General features: G+C 48.7%; 1 protein-coding gene across 1 annotated transcript in view; it reads right to left on the bottom strand.

Annotated features, from left to right (window-relative positions):
- Positions 1–1,404: 1,404 nt before the first annotated feature.
- The window catches only part of SH3BP1 (SH3 domain binding protein 1), a 257,113-nt gene continuing 238,340 nt past the window's right edge, over positions 1,405–20,177 (bottom strand). Inside the window, exons 14-18 of the mRNA XM_040407161.1 lie at positions 5,516–5,629; positions 5,327–5,424; positions 3,743–3,866; positions 2,021–2,151; positions 1,405–1,901 (exon numbers count right to left, since the gene is read on the bottom strand). Coding sequence (XP_040263095.1) covers positions 1,627–1,901; positions 2,021–2,151; positions 3,743–3,866; positions 5,327–5,424; positions 5,516–5,629 — 742 coding nt within the window. The 3' untranslated portion in view covers positions 1,405–1,626. The remainder of the gene's footprint in view (positions 1,902–2,020; positions 2,152–3,742; positions 3,867–5,326; positions 5,425–5,515; positions 5,630–20,177) is intronic.

The following is a 20,177-nucleotide window of genomic DNA, read 5'->3' as shown; positions in this document are numbered from 1 at the left end:
GCTATAAAAGGTCATAAAGGCTATACCAGGCCCAGCTCATCCTGTCCTATAAGATAAAGATCTGCTCGCTGTCAAGCCTGGCTGGAGCGTGACGTCATTAATTTCCAGGTCTGGTTTGAGGAGAGCTAATAGCCCTTAATTAGCTCTGGGCATAAAACCAGTCCACTTTCATATTTCATTTATGAATCAACTTAAGCCCTTTCTGACACCAGATCCAGGCTCTACAGAGTATTGTGGTTAATTGGGTATCAAATATGACCAGAGGATGTGATTCTGTAGCTCACCTATGGGTGGTAGAAGAACTACAGGTCCCAGCATTACCGTGTGTGGTCTCATTCTGTATGTAAATAAATAAGGATCGCAAATATGTATTCTGTATAAAAATATGCCGATGTATCAAGGAGATACAGGCTTAAGTATAATCCTCATTGTAGGAACTGAACTTTGATGGGGTCATAAAACCCTTGGAGGCCAATCCCTAGGCTTTACAGTCACTCTGTTGCCATTGGCTGACAGGAGTAAGTCTCCTGCCCATGGGAGAGTTCATAAAAATCCCTGCACAAGGACAGAGGAGAGAGACCCATGGAACATCACCAGACACTTAATTGGACATTGATGGCATATCCCTGTATCAGAAGAACTTTGAGGGTCTCCCCTGATACATACTGAACTGGGTTTGCAAGGATTCAAAAAGGACATATGAACGACCATCTGAAACCCTCCAGAGAAACTAAGTATTCTTTCATCTTTTTCCCTTTCATTTGAACTGTCGTGATTATTTATATTGTTATTATTATTCTGTAGATTTATAGTCATTTTCATTAGATTTGTATGCACTGCTTTTTACCTCTTATTAAAGATTATAAAATCCAAGTGGCCAAGTCTTCCATATTCTAAGCTGCTGAACAACGTACCTTGCCTTTGAAGAGACGTTACCAGGTAGTTAGTTAAATTGCATTTAGGAATTGTAGCTGGGGGTGATTGACTGCGGTTGGTCAGTAAGTGATATCCGGTTCATCCACTGATCTGTGTGATAGTGAATGACCCGGATAGTCGGCTCGTGGACCGGGAACCCACGTAGTGGCAGTTACGGAAGTGTAGTGGGGGGGTGTTAGCTGAATGGTAATACCCCGGTCACGTGAGGTCTCTGTGTGTGCGCAGAGCGATCGGATCCATAGTTCGTGACAGACGGCATATCATAACTCTGCATCATATGATGGTATATTATCACTCTGCTTTATATGATGGTATAATATAACCCTGCTTTATATGACGGTATATTATGACCAGATCGTAATCAGCCTCTTCTGTCTGCCTTATTACTTTGTTGCTTTTTCAATGTTTATGGTGAAAAGTTGATAATTTAAATATTTCTGCATCAATAACATGTGGATGAAAACACAGTTAGGATCAATTAACTCTTTATTGACCATAGGAGCCAGTCCTATGTATTATAGAAAGGAAACCAGTCTCTAGAAATCACATCTGGTACGGGGACCTGCACTGGATCAGATATTCCATTCCTTATCATGTTTCAGTTCCTCGTATTTCCACCATGAGTCCCTAACACTCCTTGTGGCCCCACCAGGGTAAAATACAAGTTTTAGGAGGAGAACATCCCCGCCTTTAGTTGTCTGTAGACTGAATGCGGTTCCGGGGCAGAGGTTGTGGAGCATTTCTCATTGAGGGATCAGTATCCCCTCCATCTGACTTTCCATCAGGATGCCTGGCTAGTTGGGGAGGATTAGGTGGAGGCATGTTAGGTACTTTAAGGCTGCCACCCAAATTCCTCCTAGGAATGGGTCGGGGGCTCTGGAGTTCATCAGAGGTTTCATTATTGGCAGATCCTCGAGGCTGCATAGGCGGAGGGACACTGGGGCGCTGAGGAGCCAGACGTTTCGCTGCAAACAAAAGAAGAAAAGCATATGTGACCCCAACAGAAGTAAATGTGTATAGAGGCTGAAGACAAGGCCACTAGATGATAATGACAAGATCTGTGACAATGTCATTCTGTTCTCACCTCTACGAGCTGTGGTTGGACTGAGCTCTGGTTGATTCCATGTATTACTGCCCACCTCAATCAGAGGCGATCCCTTCACAGGAACCTTTTTGGTAGTAGCTTCTGGAGGAACACTTGGAACTTCAGCATCTCTGAAATAGACCTTTGTCAATAGCACTGCTTAAACAGGACAAGAGGATGCATCCAGCACTGTGAGGTCACTACAGCAATGGGGGACGGGTGGGCAATAACTGGTCAGGAGTCGGGACCATTTACAGCACTGGCTGGTAAATAAGGCTATGTACTTGGTGTCACGGCTGTGTCATGGTCTGGTGTAGTGGACCATGACACTTTTGCCGTGCATTCTTATTGCTGGTGGCAACATGTGGTTGTTTTGCATGTTTTGACACTTCCCCTTTAAGTTGTGTGTCCCTTCCCATCCTGGTGTGTTCGGGGTTAAGATGTGTGCTTGGTGGAGCTGGGTGTGGCCTCTGGCTCTTTTATACTGTGTTGTGAGCCTGAAGGTCAGTTTGTTGTTTGCCTGCATATGTTTAGGAGCTCTGCTCCTTTTTGGAAGTCTATCTTACCTGTGTGAGGGCATCCTAGTTGGACATCGTTTGTCTCCTTTCCCTTCCTCACCTGTTATGTTGTTTGGTGTGGTTCATGTTGGGGTTTAGTTGTTTATGTCATGTCTGGTGTTCCATGTCAGGTTGGTTGGCGTTGTGAATTGCATGGATGTTTGATATGTTCCACAGTCTGGTGTTGAACCATAAGCCTGTATGCAGCGCTGCCTGGAGCTTCCATGCATCTGGTGTTCGCACGGAGGTCCGGGTAGATGTTTGGCTCCGTCTTTCCATCTTTGCTGCGGCAGGAATGATACGATCCTCTCTTCTCTGACCCACGGCCTCGCTGAGGCCTGGATTGGCCCTGAAAGGATCTGAACCCTCTACCCTGCCTACCCCTACCCCTAGAGGTTTGAGGGAGGCATTTACCTTTCTTATCGGCAAGACCCTCCATGATGCGGTCCAGTTCGGCCCCAAAGAGCCTACCTGGCTTGTAAGGAACGCTGCATAGTTTATACTTGGAGGCATTATCTGCCACTCAAGGTTTTAGCCATAGTGGCCTCCTTCCAGCTGAAGAGAGGGCCATAGCCTTAGAGGCTAACTTTAACTGCTGTGGGCCGGAGTCACACAGAAAATCCACGGCAAGTAGAATGGACTTAAACTGCGCCAGGATGTCATCACGGGATATGCCCGAGTCGATGTCCGACTACACCTGCCGGAGGAGTTTATGAAGGAAGTGCATACACAAGCATACAAAACCATATGTTACCACCGGCAACAGCATGCGTGACAACCATGTCACGGCAATCACCCAGAAGGGCGAGACACTGCCACCGCATGCTCACAGCAACACGTTGCCGCGGGCAGCCGCAAGTGTCGGAACAGTGTCACAGCGTACACCCCGTGACACTTGGTGCCTCTGCAACTGTAGTGTGTATGGCCTTGGAGCTCCTGCCTAATCCCACAGTAGTAAGAACACAGTGAGATTCTGTTAATGCAGAAGCTGGTCTAGGGAGGCCAAGGTCTGGGGTCATACAAGATTCACAGACATATGAGGGGCTTACGGTCTAATAAGAATTCAGTAGACTGAACTAGTGCTGTAATAAATGTGCACATCTCTATAGCTTAAAGGGTTGGTTTAGAACAACATGGTGCCAGAACTTTCCATCTGAGGACTCACCTGCCTGATACAGCTGGAAGTGGGGAGCTTGCTGTGGGGACATGTTCAGTTCTAGGTGTCACCTCGCTCAGTCCTGGAGATGCTGGTGCATTCACAGCATATTCTGGAACCCCAAAATCTACAACTGAAAATGAAATGCTTGTGGGAAAGCATACACGGTTCTTGACTACATCCTGCACCAGTATCAGGATATGCTGATATAAGAGCAGGAAACTAAAGATTGAAGCAACTGACAGAGGAGGCTGGAGAGGACAGAGAAGTCTGGAAATAACAAAGGAGTCTAGAAAAGGAGAGAAGACTCTGGAGTGACAAAGCAGTCTGGAGGAGGACAGAAGAGCCTAAAGAAGAACAGAGTAGTCTGGTAGGAGGGAGAGGATTATGGAGGGGGCGGATGAATCTGGAGGAGGACACAGAAGCATAGAGACAGAGGAGTCTGGAGGAGACAGGGAAATCTGAAAGATACAGAGGGGTCTTAGGGGACAACACCAGTCTGGAGGAGGACAGGGGAGTCTAGAGTAAAACAGGAATCTTTTAGAAGAAAGGGGAATTTGGAGGAGACTGAGGACTCTGGAGGGGACAGGGGAATGTAAAGGAGGACAGATGAGTCTGTAGGCAACAGAGGATTTTGAAGGGACCGAGGGGTCTGGAGGAAACAGGAAAGTATGGAGAACACAGATGGGTCTACAGAAGAAGGAGCGCACTAGAAGCGACAGATATCTGGCAAGAACAGAGATTTATGGAGGAGGACAGCAGTGTCTGGAAGTGACAGAAGAATCCAGAGGGGGCAGATGTGTCTGTTGGGTGACACTAGTCTGGAGGAGACAAAGGAGTCCAGATAGAAGTCAGGTGTCTGATCAGGCACAGGATCCTGGAAAGAACAGAGGGCTGGAGGGGAACAGATGAGTCTTGAAAGCACAGGAGTCTGGAGGGGACAGAAGGCAATGGAGAAGACAGAGTGTTCTGGAGGTGATAGAGGGGTCTGAAAGAAATAGAGGTATGGAGGGTCAGCAGTATCTTGACACGGCAGAGGGCTTTGGAGGGGGCAGAGGTGTCTGGACACAGGATCCTGGAGGGAATAGATGGGCTGGAGGGGGACAGACAAACTTGGCAGCATCTTGCCCTCTTCTTCCCTCATGCAAGCAATATTCACAGCCTGAGCATGTTTATGCTGTAGTCAGAGATAACAGATGACTAGGAGACTGACTGTGTGTGTTTGTATATCTAGGAGGCCTGTGTCTAACTTGTGATGTGACCGGGAGGCAGTAATCAGATAATTAATTTAGCTCTGGATTGAGGCCTGAACAGAGCAATCACTCTGGGGCCAGGAGGACCTTAAGTTGGTGGTACTTATTACATAATTCTCTGAATATGACAACCCTCATATGTATTTCAGAATAGGCATCTTCAATGACAAGGGTCAGGCATATTAGATTTCAATGTGCTTGACAATCACTAACCACCCGTTCCCTCAGGCAGTAGACATGCACATATGGCCCAATGCCAGGAGACAGTGGATAAGAGACCAAGCGAATTCATGTGTTTGGACTGCTTCAGTCTCACAAAAGATTATTAAATCAATTTTACCTCCAGGAAAAACATCATCGGTACAACTTATCAATCCTTCAACCACGTTCACAACCAGGATAGGAGAAGCAGAAGCCATGTCGACTATGGATAGGCTCCTGCAAAGATGGAAGTGGTAGATGATGAGAAGAGGTGTGATCATCTCATGACCTCATACGATTTCTAGACAGATCCAATTATTGTTCTTACCCCTCAGTGTGAGCCCATAATAGGTTGGGACCCAGCACAATGGCAATGTTGCTTGGTGTCATCTTGTTCACCTCATGCTGTTCAGCCAACTTTACCAGAAACTTCATTAAATATCTGGAATTAACCAAATATAATAATGTAGTGATCTTCCAAGAGACGGGAGGAGCCCTCTGGGTCAATGACAGGGAAATGAGTCAGTCAGGTCTCATACAACTTCTTTGGATATGATGCCCCCCATAGACTCTATGTCTACAGACCTCGCAGACACTTAGTGCCAGGTTCATCATAACCCGGTTGTGTATGCTTCGTCCTAAATTAGTCGCAGCATCCTGCAGTCCGTGGAACTGAGTTGGCAGGTGTAGATTTCAGGGTTCTTCCACGCCAGAAAACTAGCGTAGAAGATGATAAATATGGTGGGGCCACTGGCTCCGCACCCCTAACCACACTACCTATGCCAGAATGTGGCTAGACCAGCAGAGTAATAAAATATTTGTGCAAGTGCAATCGCAAAGCCACAAACGTGGCAAATCTTAATGAGACCCGCAGTGCACACTGTGCAGATACCTACCTTCTAAAGATGGGAATACACATTAGGCAAACCTTGGCCCGAATTAACTAGCAGGATCAGCCAACAGTCTAATGTGTATTTAGGCCACTGGACTATCCTGCCATGAAGGATCAAGCCGTACATGCCTGTTTATGGTGGACTCAAGAGAAATACAGTAACTTTCGGCTGTCAAATTGTCATTTACTTAAAGGGAACCTGTCATGTGGATATTTGATTATAATCAAACTAATTATATACAATCATTAACTACTAAAAAGTACCTTAGATGTATTCACTTACTGGTGTGACAGATGGTTACCTCATAATATACACACAAAGATGCCACATGCCGTATGCTAATGAGCTGATTTGAGTCCAGCGTGATGTCAGTGAGTCCAGCGTATATTTAATTCACAGCTATAGCCACTCCTCCGCCCACCTGCTGATTCATATGGTAAAAAACTGTGACTCAGCAGCAGGTGGGCATGGAGAGTCAGGAGCTCATGAATATTCAGGACTCATCATTATGAGCTGGAGCTTTTCAATATAAGATGTTGGCAGATTGACTGGGTCAATTAAAGAAAGTGACCCAGCATTTTTCTAAGAGAATGTGTCACTTATTTATGTTGCCATTAGTTAGGACACCATAAAACTGGTGACAGGTTCCCTTTAAGGAACCTTAAGGACTCTATTATTAGAAGGACAGATAGGGTCATCTGTCGCCAAGACCGTGAATGCTGAACAGTGTGTTGTCTGCCGGGTGCTCGGGGTCGGCATGTTGCAGATCGGATTGACAGATTGCTGGGTGGGGCAGGCACCAATGACAAAGTCAGGGGGAGATGGAAGGTCCTTAAAAATGATTTTAGGGAACTATGAGAAGCTCAAGTCCAGGACCGCCAAGGTAATGTTTTCAGAAATACTACCAGTGCCACAAGCGTCACCAGAGAGACAACGGGAGCTTAGGGAGTTAAATAAGTGGCTCAGAAGCTGGTGCAGGAAGAAAGAGTTTGGGTTCACGGAGAACTGGGCCGACTTCTGTCGGTTACAGGCTCAACAGTAGGGACTTAATCGGGAGGGTGCAACTGCCCTGGGGGAAAAAATGGTTAGATGCCTGGAGGAGCTTTTAAACTAGGATCTGGGTTTCATACTAATAAGGGGGTAGATAGTGTAGATAGAGAGTGGGTTATAGAAGGGGACAGTGGGTATTTAGTGGGGGCTGGGGTTATCAAGGAAAGTAGGGAGAAGACTGGGCATAACTATACACCGATGAAAAATAGAACTGCTGGTAACAAGAACCTGTTACATACAAACATCAACCATGGTAACCAAAAAATCCCGGATATTCACTTTACAGGTAATAGTAATTTAAAATGTATTTTCACAAATGCCAGAAGTCTAGCTAGCAAAATGGGGGAGCTGGAGGCTGTGGTACTAGAAGAACACCTAGATGTAGTTGGTGGGGCTCAGACATGGTTGGACTCTTCACATGACTGGGCTGTAAATATTGAGGGTTTTACACTATTTAGGAAAGACCGTGTCAATAGAAAAGGTGGTGGCGTCTGTGCCTGTATGTGAGGAGTGATCTGAAGACAAGTGTGAAAGAGGCAATTGTTAGTGAGGATGTGAAACCTTATGGGTGGAAGTTCAAAGGGATATAAACACTGAAAAATTAATACTTGGGGTAATCTATAGACCCCCTAACATCACAAAGGAGATAGAAGCTGTGAGACAGTGACAGGTCTCCCGCAGGTTAGAGGCAAGGAAGGGGTGGATAGTGCGGTCCACACCCCTGTTCCACCACAGGTGAGACCAGCTGGAGGTACTCAGGCTGGCATAAGGCACCTCCCAGGGTGTCAGAAAGGGGGAAGTGTGTTACCTGTGGACAGATGCCTGGAGGCTCTGTGTGGTCTCAGCTGGGCAAGGCTGAGGGACCACAAGGCTAAGTGACAGCCTGGAATTTGGGGGATGCAGTAACGCCTGCGGTACAAGGGCCACAAGGTCAGAGTCGAGAGGACTGCTGGACCACAATTCCCCAAAGGGACTTGCATTTGCTACAGCCAGAAGGCCATGGGACATTGGCTTACAAAGCCGCATGAGTTCACAGGGTGTGAACTGTGTCTTAGGTGAGTCAGAAACTTCATGTTTAGTTAGAGCCCAGCCGGGCAGGTGTTTATTTTGTATCATTTAAGTTTGGTTTGCTGAGGTGCCAAAATAAAGTGATGTTTGGACCTGAAACTTGGTGTCTGGCGACGATACTTGTGTGAATGACCCCCGGAGAAGAGCTAACCCCCCACAATTGGTGTCGGATGCGGGCAGGTGTCCCTGGTGATAAGTAAAAGGGCCAGAAGCCCAGTACAAGAGACTGATCAGTGGAAATGGCTGCAAAATGGTATAGCCCGTGGGAGAAATCCTGCGAGTTAGTGATCGGGGGAATCCCGCTGGGGGTCATTCTAGACTCCCGCCAGCAAGTGTCTCGGGTCCTGCCTGAAATTCTGGACTTTGTAACAAGGGGGCCAGAGACAAAAACTACGGTGTCACTGACCTTTGTGACGGACTATGGCTCTGTGCAATGGGAGCTGTTTAAATGTGGAATTTGTACTGGGCAAGGACTTTCCATTGTTTGGGCAGTTGTGGAGCAGAGTTCCTGATAAAAAGCAAAGATATGCTGTTGCCAAGGGCAACCTTCGGGAAGACAAAGAGGTGGAGAGTGGTGCAGTTCTCAGGAGTACATATCTTCTCTGCGACTGTGCACAAGATTCTAAAGGGTGCGGCTGGAATGACCATCCAGGAAAAGTCTGGATTCAAGGCCAGGGCGTTTCCAGTAGCAACGGTTGCATCACGGAGTCTGTAGGTGATCGTGGAACCAGGGGCAGTCTTCCAAAGTCCGGAAGAAGGATGATGATTTCGGTAGAGATGTCCCTGGAATGTCCTCGGCTCCCAAGACTGCCAAACCCGTGACATCAGGGGGTAAGAACGTTTTTGTTGATTGTGTGGCAGACGCAGTGACAGTGAGTTGGCGGCAGTTGCTACCTGCTGGGCCGGTATGGGGTAAGACACCCAGTCGAGAAACTGCTACAAAAATATGTGACAATGTGAAAAAAGCAGTGTCTGAACAGGCGGATAAGCCTGCTGTGATCACTCCCTCGCAGAAATCTACAGGGGAGAAGGGTTCTGTGTTACCCCAGTTGCCCATGACCAAAGCTAGTTTTGGGATGACAAGGATCCGAGATCCCATGCTAGCCCGGGTAAGAGGTAGCACAATATTGAAACCTGAGACTGGTAAAATATTAAAGGTGCTGGACAGTCGTGTGGATAAGGACTATCCGCTGATTTTCACTGAGCGTGAGACTCCAATGAGAACAGGGACTTATGAATTTGATGTTACAGATACGCTCATCCATGAGGGAGTGTTGGGCCGTGATATCGGTTTGCTGCTGTGGGGTAAGGTAGACACTTCTGCAGATAGTGACAAAACTCCTGCAGAACCTGTACCTGTCCCTTTAAGTGAGGATCTAAGGGAGCTGCACTTTGACCTGCATGGGGAAAGAATATTGACCATTGGAAACAATGGTGCTGGTCAAGTGCAAAGTGATGGTGACAAGAGTGCGGAAATGCATAAGGAAAAGGTGATGTCATATGAAATATGTGGTGACAGTGATATAACTTTTCCGTTGCATGTTGTGGTCAGGGGAGAAGCGCCCCCTGGTGGTAAGAATGTAAATGATGATGAAACTTTATTTTCTGCATCTGCTATGTTTCATGAAGCGCGATATGACGTAATCAAAAGGTTTGAAGACATGCCTATAAGTAGTGTGGAGCAAAGCCCAGCTCCAGCTCAGTGTTTGAAGGTGCAGGAAAATATGATCGGGCTAGAGGGTGTACTGCACGGACCAGAGGTGGAAATGCAGTCTCCACAATGTTGGTTGGTTACTAAGGAGGTGTCCCAGGTGGGGATTAGCTCATCGGTGCCCCTAGAGGTCAGAATTAATAATGACACGAGCGGTATAGGTGACGTATGTGCTGTGACCGATAGCAACCCAGAGAATGAAGCTACCATGTCAAGGTCCTGCGAAACAAAGGTGGTTACTAGTAGCGACCAGACAGTTATATCTGACGAGATGAGAATTAAGTCGGGTGACATCAGCCTAGGGTCTGAAGCCCATATCCAGACAGTTGTAGATGACTGACACAACAGTACAGCTGCAAACAGGAGGATGATCTCTCTCTCTCCTCACGCTCCCTAGAAATGTTAGAGACGGGACTAGCTGTCTTCACAAAGGAACTGAAGAAGGCTTCAGAAAGGGCAAAGAAGGAGAGCCAGAAAGAGAATGGTGATACTCCTACATCTGCTGCAGCAGAGCAGAGCAAGGAGCAGCTGGAACCGGAGGCCCAAAAGCGCGGCACTTCCCACAAGCTTGTGAAAAAAGCTGAAAAGAAACTGCTGAAAAACATGGGAGTTGGTGGTTCAGCGCCTGGGGAAACAGGAGAAGTGTGACTGGCTCCTAGCTGAAGAGAAATACATCTCGGCTCGATATGGTGGAGAACGTGACCAAACAGAGACTGATGCTTGGGAGAAGGAGACCCAGGCCCTCTCCTTGGCTAGAGCCCTGGAAGAAGCGCTTGAGGAGCATGCTGAATTGGAGAGGCTGAACAAGCAACTCAGAGCAGAGACTGAAAATCTCATGAGCTTAAAAGATGAGTTGGAGAAATCTAAGTGTGCTCTCGAGCAGCAGGTGGAAGGTGAGAAACCTGAAGAGGAGAGTTCTCTGGAAGACGTCAAGAAGCCAGAGCCTGTTAAAAATGGGACTGGAGATGGTGGCACTGTGGTGCTGGCTGTGGCAGAGAAGATGGAAGATGCTTCTGCTAAACCAGTTAATGGGGCTGATGTGGATGCCAAAGACCATAGACCCATGGTAGCGTGTAACCTAGGCCTGGAAGATGTCCCCTCTGCATACAGGGCCTTCCAAATAGCCAGCAGGCTGCTGGGGAAGAAGTACGAGGAGGTGAATGATCAGTTTTCGGATCCGGGCTATTACGATGTGCTGTATCTCCTGACTCCTCCACAAAAGGAGAACAGTGTCCTGGGTGAGCCTCTGGAGAAAATGAAGACGAGGAGTCTGCTGAAGACCCTGGTGCCTCCTGCCTCGATGAGAAAGAGGGGGAGGGGTTAACAGGGCAAGTGTATTGTGCCATGTCCGAGAAGGATGAGAAGGCGGTCAAAGAGACTGGAGACTTCAAGAAGACAAAGACTGAAAAAGTTAAGGCCGATGTGTTGGTTGACGTGAAGTCCCCAGGTGCTACAGAGACCAAAGTTAAGCCAAAAGGAGCCGGGCCGAAGTGGAAAAAGCCGCTAAAGAAGCAGAGGTCTCTAAAACTGCCATAGTAGCTGGGGTAACTACTGCTGGAAAGAAGGAAGAAGTGACCCAGATGCACGTAAAAGAAGCGAGTAGGGGCAAGCATGCTCTGCTGAAGGAGCCCTGCAAAGCAAAGGAGAAAGTGTCGGGATATGACCATGACTGGGAACAGTTCAGGCAAGAGCTGCAGCAGTCCAAGAAAGGACGTGAGGCGCATGTACAGGAGCCAGAGGATCTAAAAAGAGAGAGAGAGATCAAAATATACGACAGCGCATCATTATCACTCGGGAAAGAGTAGGAAAAGAGTATCTGGCCATGAGATGGGCACATGAGGCCTTTAGGCAGTTTCGGTTAGGCAAGATGTTGGTTTTGGTGATAAACCAAGCTCTGCTGGCGTGGGTCTGGCAGAACAAAGGGAAGGTACGTGTCACAGAGGTTCCTGGCCTCGGTGAAATAAGAACCGGTAATTTTCTGTGTCAGCGGCAGGTAGTGCTCGCTGACACTGGGTTACTTAGTGTGGCTGTAAAGCCAATCTGGGCCGGTTCTTATTGGGAGCCGCCAAAGAGCAGGGTGGGTGGCTGTTCCCCACGTCCAGGCCAGGTCGATACCCTCTCACCAGCCTCCCGTGGTTATGCAGGTGTTCACCCTCACGGGCTTGAACAAAGGGGGAAGATATGCGAGACAGTGACAGGTCTCACGAAGGTTAGAGGAAAGGAAGGGGTGGATCGTGCGGTCCACACCCCTGTTCTACCACAGGTGAGACAAGCTAGAGGTAATCAGGCTGGCATAAGGCACCTCCCAGAGTGTCAGAAGGGGGGAAGTGTGTTACCTGTGGACAGAGGCCTGGAGGCTCCGTCTGTGTGGTCTCAGATGGGCAAGGCTGAAGGACCACAAGGCTGGGAGATAGCCTAGAGTTGGGTGACGAAGCGACGCCTGGGAGGGTCGCAGGGCTATAGTCAGGCGGACTACTAAGCCCCAATCCCCCACCATAAACACTGAACTGGAGACAGTGGGCGTACTGGACTCTGTACAGCCAGGAGGCTGTGGGACATTGGCTGACAAAGCCGCTTGAGTTCACAGGGTGTGAACTGTGTCTTAGGTGAGTCAGAAACTTCATGTTTAGTTAGAGCCTGGACGGGCGAGTGTTTATTTTGTATCATTTAAGTTTGGTTTGATGAGGTGCCAAAATAAAGTGATGTTTGGACCTGAAACTTGGTGTCTGGCGACGATACTTGTGTGAATGACCCCCGGAGAAGAGCTAACCCCCCACAAAGCTAAACTGTATAACCAAATAGAGCGGCTGCACAGGCAGGTACAGTGGTCATAATGGGAGATTTTAACTTCCCAGACATTGACTGGGGTCATGGTTCTGCCTCAATCGCAAAGAGAGGAAGATTCTTCAACTTGCTGCAGGACCACTTTATAGGCCAGTTTGTAGAAGCTCCCACTAGGGACGATGCTCTGTTGGATCTGGTAATTTCTAATGATGCAGAGCTTGTTGGAAATGTTACTGTTCGAGAAACACTAGGTAATAGTGACCACAAATAGGAAAGGCTGAGTATTCATCCTGCAATTGTGGGAGGGGCGGAAGGTCTTTATATTCCCCGCCTACCAGTCACCTGTGCACGTGCATTTCCGGTGCTGAGGGGCGTTCCTGAACTGAATCTGCACGCTGCTATGAGCCTCAAGGAGCCGCTTGGGTAAGTATCCCTACCTCACCGCAATATGATCCGGCCTGTAGCCAGCATACGGGTAAGTGCCGCTACACACGCCACGGGCATCTTCCCCGCTGTTAGGGCCAAATCTCGCGGTGCGGCACATCGCAGTCCGCCCCCTTCAGGACGCCGGCACGGTTCCCAGGTGGCTGGTTCCCGGGCCATTGCGAGTTTTTTCGCGTGGGCACTCCTTCACGTTGTTCCACGTCATTAAAGGGTCGGGAGCAGCGCGCCCACCCCGCCTTTCATCATGGAGCTCCATCCGATGTGCGCAGCTTACATTCCACCGACAGTTACTACCCATACACAGTCATCTTGGTTACCTGGGGCAACAGTTGCGGGCATGCCTTCACTTCCTCACCACCACTACCATACCCTGCCAAAGCGCTCTAGCACTACACTCTACTGACGGACGCTCGCTTTCACGCCGGTCTCTCCACAGGCTCGGTCCCACGCATGTTTTTATATAAAAAAAAAAAATAAAAAAAAAAAAAATATATATATATATATATATATATATATATATATATATATATATATATCCGGCTCCCGTTTTTTCTCGCCTGCTACGCCATCCTAGGCCACGTCCTTCGAGTTCAAGGTCCATGCCCAGCCACCTTGGTCAGGCTTATGTTCCTTCCATTACATGTGTTCCGCCTCCTCAGTCATCCAGGTTCACTTCCAGGCGGTTACGTTCCTGGCTTACGTTTGTTAAATTTAAATGTCTAGCCAGTTTAATTTCCAGGCTTACATTTGTTAAGTTAATGTCTAGCCGGTCACGTTTCCAGGCTTACGTTTGTTAAGTTAATGTCTAGCCAGTCAAGTTTACAGGCTTACATTTGTTAAAGTCAATGTCTAGCCGGTTACGTTTTCCAGGCTTTCTCGCTGGCGCATCTTGCCAAATTCACCATCTTTCTACGCCGCCGGCTCGCTGTCTTACACTGTCAGAATCACGTTTTTCAATTCTTCTTTTCACGTTTCGGTGCTTCAACATTTCGGGTTCTTTTACCAATAAACGCTCAGCTTCATTCCATAGTGTAATCATATCACAGTTATCAGTCCCAGAAACAGCAGTTTCACAACACGCAAGCAACACGTCTTTAAGGAGCTGGACGATCCCTAAATTGATCGCCAAATTGAATAGAAGAGGGATTTTTCATTCAGCATCCGCCCGGAAGGCAGAGTTATACAGGCTTCTGGGCAAGTTCCTATGTCAACAATACAACTTTCTCTGGTGCAGTTGCATTCCGCTATTAACAACATCTCCACCTCGGTCACCGACATACAAAATAGACTGCTTGCAGTGGAAGCCAGGGCCCCTGTTTCCAGCTGTCCAGCCTCACCCATCCCAGGTCCCTCCACTTCCCCCTCACTCTCCCCAGGTAGGTTCTCCGGTGTGTCCGACAAAGCCCCGTCACATTTTGTCCCTGACAATATTAAAAGGGACATCCTAGCAGGCAAGGATGCAAACCTTGCATAAAATCCTCATTGCCACCCATGACTCGCTAGACAGCAGGACCATCGCCTGCGGCGACGTTTCCATAGTGCTCAAGTCCAATGATGCCCGTCTCAATAAGAAACTCACTATTCCAGAGTTCATACTGGCGTTCAGTCTTTTAAGAGACATCATATGTTCAGCGAAGCCAGGTAGACGGGAAGAATTGGATGCTTATTTATACAGGGTCACGGATATGGGGCACAAATACAGTGGGCATGCTTTTTACGATTACCATCGTTCTTTCTCCGCAAAAGCTGCCGCCGCACTAGCACTGTTTCAACATGTCACCAATTGGGCCATCATGGAAATGGAGCTGTTTTGCAGGCATTTCACAGGGCTCAAGGCCCCAGCATACGCCACCTGTCAGTCCATACTTCATTCATCCGAATGGTGTCCCAACCTGGGTTCCATCCCTCAGGAAAGGTATTTTTCTGGTCCTCCCGGACCGCCTAAATCCATCCCAACGGTAGATAAATTAGGCAGACCCATAGTCTTTCTGGGGAAAAACTCAGGTTTGCAACAATTATAATTTGTCGGTTTGTAACTACAATAAGTGTAGGGCCCTCCACGTCTGCTCGATCTGTTTCAGGGCTCATCCTCAAACCACCTGTCCTCAAAGGTCATCAAGGAATACATGACTAGTCAGGGTGGACCTGTTAACATCCCTATTACAAGACCATCATGATCTCAATTTTGTACAATTCCTAGCGTCTGGGTTCAGGAAGGGTTTTCATACAGGGTTGGTAGGCCTGCCTCAATCCATCTGGGAGGGCCCTAACCTTCTTTCAGCACTCAGAGATCCAGATTCAGTTAATACCCTAATCCAGTCCGAATTAGAAAAGGGCTTCCTTATAGGGCCTTTTTCCACGCCCCCTTTCGATTCTTGGAGGGTCAATCCCACCGGGCTTGTAAGCAAAAAAATTTCTAATAAAAAACGCCTAATATACGATCTCTCAGCGCCTCATGCTTCTGGTACACCCAGCCTCAACTCCCTCATTCCTTCAGAAGAATTCTCTATGCAATACTCTTCCATAGACGAGGCCATTCAGCTTATCATTCAGGTGGGCAGGGGAGCCTGGTTGTCCAAAGCAGACATTGCCGACGCCTTTAATTTGCTACCTGTTCACCCACAGCTATGGAAATTTTACGGGATCATTATGGGTTGCTATTACTTCGCAAATCGTTTAACTTTTGGATTCAAAAGCAGCCCGTGGCTTTTCGATCAACTCGCCCAGGCCCTCCACTGGATTTTGGTTAATCATGCCAGCTTCTCCATGGTTATTAAATTATCTGGACGATTTCTTATTAATAGAACATCCAAACCATAGTCCCGACAAACTCAACAACCTCTTAAACATTTTTATCCGAGTTAAACGTTCCTGTAGCACCTTCAAAGGTCGAAGGTTCCTCCACTTTGGTAACCTTTCTGGGCATTGTATTAGACACCGAAACAATGCAAGCTAGGCTTCCAGAAGACAAATTAGTCAAAATCAAAGAGACCATTGCCAAATCAGTGACTTCCAGGACACTCCCCAAATTAGAGCTGCAATCATTATTGGGGATGTTAAATTTCACATCCAAGGCACAAGGCAAGGCATTCATATCTAGACTACTCCAACTGCTCCTCACAGCCCCCGCACAGCATTCCCTCATTCGCTTAGACAGCGAGGCCTTAGCCGATCTATCCATGTGGAATCTCTTCTTGTCTAGTTGGAATGGCGTTTCCCTGTTTATCCCACAATGGAGCCCCACGCTTCACCCACACTCTTCACTGACGCAGCTGTATCCGGAGGGTTCGCAGCAATATATGGTAACCAATGGTTTGCAGGTTCATGGCCACCAGAAGTTTTGTTAGTCAAGGAATCTTTAAAATCCTCCCCGTTACTCGAAATTTTGCCAATAGTGGGGGCAGCTCAAGTTTGGGGTAAGCTTTGGACAAACTCCCCAGTCGCCTTTATCACAGACAACCAAGCTGTAGTTGACATTCTCACTAAAGGCAGATCAAAATCTCCGCAAATCATGCCCTTCGTTCGTTCAATTGGTTTGGCTCTCCTTATATTACAATTTCCACTTCTCATGTAAGCGCATCCAGGGGGCACAAAATCTAGCGGCAGATGTGGAGGCAGAACAGACCGGACTATTCCCGCCAGCGTTCAAAGCATTGACAATGGATTCATGATTCATATCTCAGCAGCCACTCATCCACAAATCACTATTAATCAACACTGCTAGGAATTACAAAACGGGCTGGAATACCTTTATCCAATTCACACGCCGCCATCCCAGGAATGACATCAACAGAACAACATACATCATGGCTTTTCTAGCCTACACAAAGAGCTCAAACTTTCCCATAACACAATCAGGTTATATTTGGCCGGTACAGCACCAGTATATGCTAAAACACCCAGACAGCAGGTCATTGTTTGCTTCACAAGCAATCAAAGCAACCTTAAGGGGCATACTAAAGAGTTCCTAGAATCCAGGTCTAGGTAGACAACCAGTTTCAGGAGAGCTATTTAGAAAACGTCCACCTCCCTAGACGGCAATCCTTTTGGGCCCTATACCAGTACAATCATCAAAGCAGCCATGTATCTCAGCTTTTATGGCTTTTTAAGACCTGGGGAGTTCACTCGCACCTCTCCCAGGGTCAAAGGCTTGTCCATAAGTCAATTGGTATGGCACAGTAATCATTTAACATTATACCATCTTCCACCAAAACTTCCCAATTCGGGCCCCCGATAAAAGGAGATTTTTGTGAAACTCACCTGTAAAATCTTTTTCTCGTAATTTCCATTGGGGGACACAGACCATGGGTATAGCTTAGAGATATTACTAGGAGGGACACTATGCAAAAAAAGAAGCTCCTCCTCCTCGGGCTATACCCCCAGGCACCTCCAGGAGAACTTCAGTCGTTGCAAAAGCAGTAGAAGGAGAACGGAAACAAAACACTATGGAAACCATCACACAGCACACCATAAGGCGTAAACCAAAAAAGGGGCGGGAGCTGTGTCCCCCAATGGAAATTACGAGAAAAAGATTTTACAGGTGAGTTTCACAAAAATCTCCTTTTCTCATTCATTCCATTGGGGGACACAGACCATGGGACGTCCCAAAGCAGTCCATGGGGTGGGAAAAAAGAACAAATCCAACACCGCCAGGAATAAACGTCCAGTAGTCAAACCGGAACCACAGCCTGCAATACCCTGCGCCCAAGAGCAGCATCAGCCGAGGCCAGAGAGTGTAACTGATAAAACTTTGTGAAAGTATGTAAGGACGACCAAGTGGCCGCCTTACACAACTGGGAAACGGATGCGCGATTGCGTCTAGCCCAGGAAGCTCCCACTGCCCTTGTGGAGTGAGCGGTAATCCGCGACGGCGGAACATGGCCACGAGCGCGATATGCTGCAGCAATAGCGGAACGGATCCACCGCGCCACGGTGACCTTGGAAGCCGCCAGGCCCTTACGGGACCCTTCAGGAATCACAAAGAGAGAGTCTGAACGCCGGAAGGAAGCGGTAGCCCCCAGGTACACCTTCAGGGCCCTGACGACGTCCAGGGAGTGGAGAGCGCATTCCTTGGGGTTCGCCGGAGAAGGACAAAAAGAGGGCAGGACAAGATCCTCGTTAAGGTGGAAGGGAGAAACCACCTTGGGCAAAAAAGAAGGCACCGGTCTGAGCACCACCTTATCCTGGTGAAAGACCAGAAAAGGTTCCCGGCAGGAAAGTGCGGCCAGCTCCGAAACTCGCCTGATGGAGGTTATGGCCACCAGAAAAACTACCTTCCAGGTGAGTAAAACCAGAGAGACCTCCCTCAGAGGTTCAAAAGGCGCCGCCTGAAGGGCGCGCAGAACCAAGTTGAGATCCCAGGGGGGCAAGGGAGACACATACAGGGGAACAGAATGCGCCACCCCCTGCAGGAAGGTTTTTACAGGTCTCAAAAAGGCAATGGACCTCTGAAAAAAGATAGCCAAAGCAGAAACCTGACCCTTCAAAGAACTGAGCGACAGACCCATGTCGAGGCCGGACTGGAGAAAGGACAGCACCACTGGAACAGAGAAACGTAGGGGCGAGTAGCCCGATTTCTCACAAAAAACCAGGAAGGCCTTCCAGGTGCGATAATAGATTCGTGAAGAAGCCGGCTTCCGAGCCCTGATCATGGTTCTCACCACCGCATCAGAGAAGCCTCTCTTCCTCAGGATGGCGGTCTCAACAGCCACGCCGTTAAACGCAGCTGCCGTGAATTCTGGTGGAAGAGCGGCCCCTGAGACAAGAGATCCTCTCTGTCGGGCAGAGGCCACGGAACGTCCGCCAACATACGAGCGACGCTGGAGAACCAGGCGCGGCGAGGCCAATCCGGAGCGACGAGAATGGTTGGTATCCCCTCTGCCTCGATCTTGCGCAGCACCTTCGGCAACAGAGGAATCGGAGGGAAGACGTAAAGGAGGCTGAACCGCTGCCATGGAAATACCAGCGTGTCCACCCCGCCCGCCCGTGGGTCTCGAGCGCGGGCAAGATACACCGGCACCTTGTGGTTGAGCCGGGAAGCCATCAAATCTACGTCCGGACGGCCCCATCGGTGGCAGATGTCCTCGAACACCTCCGGATGGAGAGACCACTCTCCCGGATCCACCTTGGTGCGACTCAGAAAATCCGCCGTCCAATTGTCGACTCCCGGGATGTACACTGCCGACAATACTGGAACATGAGACTCCGCCCATAAGAGGATCCTCGCTACTTCCCGCATTACTGCCCGACTGCGAGTCCCGCCCTGATGGTTGACATAAGCCACAGCCGTGGCATTGTCCGACTAAACCCGCACCGGGCGAGTCGCAAGGAGAGGAGTCCAATGGGAGAGGGAGTGGAAAATCGCCCTCAATTCCAAAACGTTTATCGGGAGACGGGATTCCTCCGTCGACCAGACACCCTGAACTGTGAGGTTCCGGAGAACACCTCCCCAACCGATGAGGCTGGCGTCGGTGGTGACTATCGTCCAGGAGAACGGAAGGAAGGACTTTCCTGACGATAGGTTCAGGGGAGACTGCCACCAAGGGAGAGACGCTCGAACTTGCCGGGACAGACGAACAGGAGTGTCTAGACCCCGAGGGTTCTTGTTCCAGAGGGCAAGGATCATCTGTTGTAGCGGACGAGTGTGAAATTGGGCGTACGGAATCGCCTCGAAAGAGGAGACCATAAGGCCCAGCACCCGCATGCACTCCCGAATGGTGGGACGTGGAGAGCGTAGAAGGAGCACCACTGCCAGACGAATCTGGGAAGCCTTGGAATCTGGAAGAAACACCCGAGAAAACGAGGTGTCCAAGATCATCCCCAGGAACGAGAGTCTCTGGGAGGGGTGCATAGAGGACTTGGGGAGATTGATCAGCCATCCGAACCGTTCCAGGGATTGAACCGTGATTCGGACGCTGTCCTCGGCCTGTGGAAGAGACGGAGCTTTTATCAAGATGTCGTCTAGGTATGGTAACAAAGAGATGCCCCTGGTGCGAAGAAGCGCCATGAGAGGCGCCAGAATCTTCGTAAAAACTCGAGGG

The sequence above is a fragment of the Bufo bufo genome, chromosome 9 (assembly GCF_905171765.1).
Source record: "Bufo bufo chromosome 9, aBufBuf1.1, whole genome shotgun sequence".
Classification (NCBI taxonomy): Eukaryota; Metazoa; Chordata; class Amphibia; order Anura; family Bufonidae; genus Bufo; species Bufo bufo.
This window is presented reverse-complemented; position numbering and strand designations above follow the sequence as displayed.